The sequence below is a fragment of the Colletes gigas genome, unplaced genomic scaffold, assembly GCF_013123115.1.
Source record: "Colletes gigas isolate AHSC1104 unplaced genomic scaffold, ASM1312311v1 Colletes_gigas_Sc00042, whole genome shotgun sequence".
Classification (NCBI taxonomy): domain Eukaryota; kingdom Metazoa; phylum Arthropoda; class Insecta; order Hymenoptera; family Colletidae; genus Colletes; species Colletes gigas.
In genome coordinates, this window is record NW_025106671.1 from 1,628,389 (window position 1) to 1,634,388 (window position 6,000).

The following is a 6,000-nucleotide window of genomic DNA, read 5'->3' on the forward strand; positions in this document are numbered from 1 at the left end:
ATTTGGTTGCTTTTTTGTTAATAAAAGAAAAAGTATTGCATATATCGCAATTATCCTAGTTCATGCTATAGGGAGACCAGTTCCGAAGATACTGTATAAATTTGATGTTGATATCTTGAATAGTTTTTTAGTTATCACGCACGCAGTGCCGAAAAATGTAGTTTCGAGAAAAACAGCTTTAAAGTTTTACGTCCAGTTGTTTATACCTGCGCGCGGTACATTTCAACAGGCTATAACTTCGTTGGTTCTCCGAATTTCAATTTAATATTTGGTAGACATATTTTCGAGGCTACATGCTAAAGGAAAATGCAAAAAAAAAAATATCGATTTTTTTAATCCCACAAGGTAGAAGGGCCCCTTAAGACACCGAAGTAAAATATTTCCGCTGGCATTTGGCGCCATACATCACCCGTACGATTCGGGTAGTAATTTGGGACGAGGTCGTAGGTCGCAGATAACCCAAATTCTCGAAATTCTTATCATCGTAATTATTGTTTAACCTTAATTTCACGACGATGCGTGAAACCTGAAGAAATCAGGCATTCTTCTAACCTTGACAACATCATTTCGATATCTCCTTTCTATGCTAATGGTATATAGGTTATGATTCATAACCTTAATTGTTTATATCTTCAAAATCCTTGAATATGCCTAATATTTGCTTTAAACCAGACCTAACCTCGCCAATATTACTTCGATATCCACTTTCTATACTAATGTTATATAGGTTATGGTTCATAACCTCAATTGTTTATATCTTTAAAATTATTGAGTATCTACGCCCAATATTTGCCCTAAACCAGACCTAACCTCGTCAACGTCATTTCGAGATCTACTTTCTGTATTAATGTTATATAAGTTATGGTTCGTAACCTTAATTATTTATATCTTTAAAATTATTGAGTATCTATACCAAATATTTGCTCTAAACCAGACATAACCTCGCCAACGTCACTTCGATATCTACTTTCTATGCTAATGGTTTATAGGTTATGATCCATAACCTTAATTGTTTATATCTTTAAAATTATTGAGTATGTAATATTTTCACTAAACCAAACATAACCTCGCCAACGTCACTTCGATATCTACTTTCTATGTTAATGGTTTATAGGTTATGGTTCATAACCTTAATTGTTTATATCTTCAAAATCCTTGAATATGCCTAATATTTGCTTTAAACCAGACCTAACGTCGCCAATATTACTTCGATATCCACTTTCTATACTAATGTTATATAGGTTATGGTTCATAACCTTAATTGTTTATATCTTTAAAATTATTGAATATCTATGCCCAATATGTTACATATATCATTAGGAACATATATACTATCATATTAGAAAGATTTGTTAAAGTCAATCAATTTGTTAAAATCAAAGTCGTATAGTGGGGGTCCTTCCCTTGTTAAGAAATATAGTACTACGTAATTGTTTGTGTTCCCGGGTTTATTTGAAGTCCAGCGCCCTCTAACAATTAAAAAACTTTGCAGCTTCTGTCAGACATCGACAAGTGGGGCATCGATATCTTCAGGATAGGCGAGCTGAGCGGCAACAGGCCATTGACGTGCGTCGCCTACACAGTCTTCCAGAGGCGAGATCTACTCAAATCCTTGGGCATACCGCCGAAGACCTTTGTGACCTTCATGATGACCCTCGAGGATCATTACGTCAAGGACAATCCCTTCCACAATAGCCTCCACGCAGCCGACGTGACCCAATCCACCCACGCTCTGCTCAACACGCCCGCACTCGAGGTTAATATCGTATTCACTGTTGTCTGTTTTGATGCCCCCGTGCTCGCGCGAATTTCGCAACGGGTGGATCACGTGTCAAAAACAACCGTCGATTCCTATCTGATCGAAGCTAATTAATATTTCCTGGTACTTACCCGTTTTGAATTAACGTCAGCCAATAATTTTGAGCATTTGAACGAAGTCAAGCTTGGTGACTTTGTAAAATTCCTACTAATTGACACTAACAAGAGTCGTTTCTCTTTGCAGTCCGTGTTCACGCCATTGGAAATTACCGCAGCTCTATTCGCGGCCACCATTCACGACGTGGATCATCCTGGACTTACCAATCAGTTCCTCATCAATTCGAGTAGGTATTCGTTTAACTGAACCTCGAAACTCGAAATCGTATGAATACTCTGTTATCCGAGCGTTGAAAACGCAGATCGCTTTACCACTTAACCGATAATATTATTTGATGTTCATTTTGTTCGAATGAAAACCGATCGATAACGTAGAACTCCCAAAAAGTTGATTAATTGGCTAGTGGTCGATAACGTAGAACATCGATTAACAGTCGATAAAGTGGAATGTCCTTGACTGAGCAGTACTGTGTCTTTAATGATTCGGATAACGGAGGTTTAATTCCACTCGAAAGAATCGTGTTGCTTATCAAACTGTTTGAATCATCAGGCTCCGAGCTCGCCCTGATGTACAATGACGAATCCGTTTTGGAAAATCACCACCTGGCAGTGGCGTTCAAGCTCCTCCAGAACGAGGGCTGCGACATATACGTCAGCATAACGACGAAACAACGTCGAACCCTCCGCAAAATGGTGATCGACATGGTCCTGTCGACGGACATGTCCAAGCACATGTCTCTGCTGGCGGACCTGAAGACCATGGTGGAGACGAAGAAGGTGGCCGGGTCTGGTGTTCTCCTCCTGGACAACTACACGGACCGTATCCAAGTTCTGGAGAACCTGGTGCACTGCGCCGACCTGTCCAACCCGACGAAACCGTTGCCGCTTTACCACCGGTGGGTCGGTCTGCTGATGGAGGAGTTCTTCCTCCAAGGTGATCGCGAACGCGAACTGAACATGGACATCAGCCCCATGTGCGATCGTCACAACGCAACGATCGAGAAGTCGCAGGTCGGCTTCATCGATTACATCGTTCATCCTCTCTGGGAGACATGGGCGGACCTGGTGCACCCGGACGCGCAGGAAATTCTGGACACTCTCGAGGATAACCGCAGCTCCTACTTGTCGATGATCCCTCCGTCGCCGCCGTCCGACGATCAGCAACAACTTCAAGGACACGACCAGCAGTCTGACAGAATACACTTCCAGGTAAGGTGAATTACCACCTCCCGTACTTGCCACCAGAGGGCTACGCTCTTCCTTCTCTCGCAAGCGATCGGCTATGAGCCTTCCAGGGCCTTACTGACTAATCAACTAGCAGGATTCCTCTCTTTTTCTATCTCACGTACAATTCCTCTATGTATCAAAAAGTGTGTCACCTCCCGTACTTGCCACCAGAGGGCCATGCTCTTGCTTCTCTCGCAAGCGATCAACTATGAGCCTTCCAGGGCCTTACTGACTAATCCACTAGCAGGATTCCTTTCTTTTTCTACCTCCTATCTCATTTACAATTCCTCCATGTATTAAAAGTGTGTCACCTCCTGTACTTGCCACCAGAGGGCTACGCTCTTGCTTCTCTTGCAAGCGATCGACTGTGAGCTTTCCAGGGCCTTACTGACTAATCCACTAGCAGGATTTCTTTCTTTTTCTATCTCATGCTATCTTGCTTACAATTCCTCCATGTATCAAAAGTGTGTCACCTCCTGTACTTGCCACCAGAGGGCTACGCTCTTGCTTCTCTTGCAAGCGATCGACTGTGAGCTTTCCAGGGCCTTACTGACTAATCCACTAGCAGGATTTCTTTCTTTTTCTATCTCATGCTATCTTGCTTACAATTCCTCCATGTATCAAAAGTGTGTCACCTCCTGTACTTGCCACCAGAGGGCTACGCTCTTGTTTCTCTCGCAAGCGATCGACTATTAGCCTTCCAGGGCCTTACTGACTAATCCACTAGCAGGATTTCTTTCTTTTTCTACCTCCTATCTCGTTTACAATTCCTCCATGTATCAAAAAGTGTGTGTTACAGATTCTAAACGATTCGGTTGTTTCAGGTGACACTGGAAGAGGGTGACGAGACTGGTGACGTGACAGAGACAGGGGACACGAGCGGAGCGGCCGAGACGACCCTGCCCAGCGAAGAAGGGGGCGGTGAGATGGATGAGAGCGCCGCGGAGGCTGGAATGTGACGGAGGCTCGCGGGTATTTGCAGGAAGCTCCACGAGAAGGTGCAGCAGACCTGGTGGCGCGTGCGTCAGTGACGTCTAGTTCACTGTCGCCAGCCGGGTCTCTTTGTGTCGACCTATCGACCTTTGGCCAAGCTCCACTCCCTGGAACGGTGGAAGAAGCCGCCTACTTGGGATGAAAGGCGGCGGGCAAGGATACGAGGGGAACGTGTCTAGTCGCTCTGCCAGCTAGTTTCGTCGGATCCGGATAACGCAAAAGGGTATTTGTTCCGATGCGTCGAGGAACGATAAGAACGAAGGAACGAAGGAAAACGGGGAGAAACAATCGAAAGTGACACACACACACACAGGACGAGGAGGACAGCCTCTCGCACGTTTTTGTGATCGTTTCCTCCTCGCTGACGCGGGTCTCAGGACGAGGAACGGTCCTCGATCGCTGCACTTCGGCTGGCTCGAAGCGTACCGAGAGCGTCGAGTGTGATATCCTCGCTTCGCGATGGAGAGGAGCATCGTCGTCGTTACCATTATCGCCCCTTTTCTTTGCCCCGTTTGTCGTTCGATCGCATCCACCCACCCCCCTCCCTGAACCCACTGCGTGTATCCGAGGCTCGAAGGAGGGGACGAATCTCTTCACGAAGTACCTGGTGTACGAGACGGACAGATCACGAGGACTGATTGTATCAGGAGTATTTTAAACACGAGACTCGAGGGATGCAAGGGAATCTCAATTCGCAGCGACAGGATCCTTACTGACATATCAATTGCATGGTACAAGCTGCGCGGCCGGTGCCGCCATCTTCTGTGCAGCCAGCTGAACCCCTCGTCGAGCAAGCGGAAGCACTCGAATCTCGTTAGTCGAATTATTGGATCGCTCGATGCGGGTCAAAGCGTTTCCTCGATGGAAACGCTGTCGAGGAGGGCCCAACCACGGACCAGAAAGTACGAAGTAGGCCAAAAATTGTAATAAACAAGTACAAAGAATGAATGGGAATCGTGATGATGAACTCGAGGAGGGGATAATTCGTCAACTGAACAGAAGACTTTAGAGGAACATTAGCAATCGCGCTTCACGTTTATCCTTGGTTCTCCGATGAGTACCTCGACAACGATCGTTAGAGGAACCAAGCAGCATGCCTAACCGTAAGATTTCAACCCGTGCTCGCTGACTAGTGCGTAGAGGAGGTCGTAAAACGGTGAATCGGAGATGGAGAGCCGGTAGTAGTTGTCGCCGCGATTTTTAGAGACGCAGAGCTACGTGTCGGAACGTGGAACGAGCGAACGGACGATTAATTTTAATATAGAACTTGCGCTAAAGGCTGGCCTTTCATTTGGGTTCTTCATATTAAAATTATCGTGCAGCGATGTTCTTCTCGCGACGTTCACACACACACACACAACACACACGCACACGCTTCACACGAGGACACCGACGATTTAATTTTTAACCAAAGAGTAATGTTAATCACCGTGGATGAAGAAAGACACGATTCTTCGAAAGAAAAGAGAGAGAAGAAAAAAAACGAAACACACATTTCCGCGCGAGTAATCATCGCACGTTTTGGCTTCTAGCGATGGTAGATGTAGGGGATCGTAATCCGTGAACAAAGTGAAAATTAATTAGGTAGGACATTGCAGCTCGATGTGTTACTAAAATAAATAAATAATAACGATATAAAATACAAAGTACTCTTCTCGCTTGAATGTCTGTGAATCGTTCGAATTCGTGCGTCGACGAAAGTTGTCTCTCAGATCCGCGATTTTATTCTAGTTATTCATGCGATCGATCGTATAACGTGTAAATCGATCGTCGAACGACGCGCTCTTTCTCGGTGAAATGGGCCTGCGTGTCATTTTCCGGTCAGCGGCACGCTCGACTAGTTTTCGAAACGGACGTTTACGTTTGATGGCGCGGTTCGCGTCGAAGATCGCAGCGCCATCTCGG

The 6,000-nt window shown here is 45.4% G+C and overlaps 1 protein-coding gene across 17 annotated transcripts in view; it reads left to right on the forward strand.

The window, feature by feature from the left end:
* The window catches only part of LOC122402960 (cAMP-specific 3',5'-cyclic phosphodiesterase), a 437,543-nt gene extending 431,813 nt beyond the window's left edge, over window positions 1-5,730 (forward strand). For all 17 annotated transcript variants that reach the window (XM_043406183.1, XM_043406178.1, XM_043406176.1 and 14 more), the window contains 4 exons: window positions 1,493-1,756; window positions 2,003-2,102; window positions 2,426-3,084; window positions 3,927-5,730. In XM_043406183.1, the coding sequence (XP_043262118.1) occupies window positions 1,493-1,756; window positions 2,003-2,102; window positions 2,426-3,084; window positions 3,927-4,061 (1,158 nt within the window). In that variant the 3' untranslated portion in view covers window positions 4,062-5,730. The remainder of the gene's footprint in view (window positions 1-1,492; window positions 1,757-2,002; window positions 2,103-2,425; window positions 3,085-3,926) is intronic.
* The last annotated feature ends 270 nt before the right edge of the window (window positions 5,731-6,000 follow it).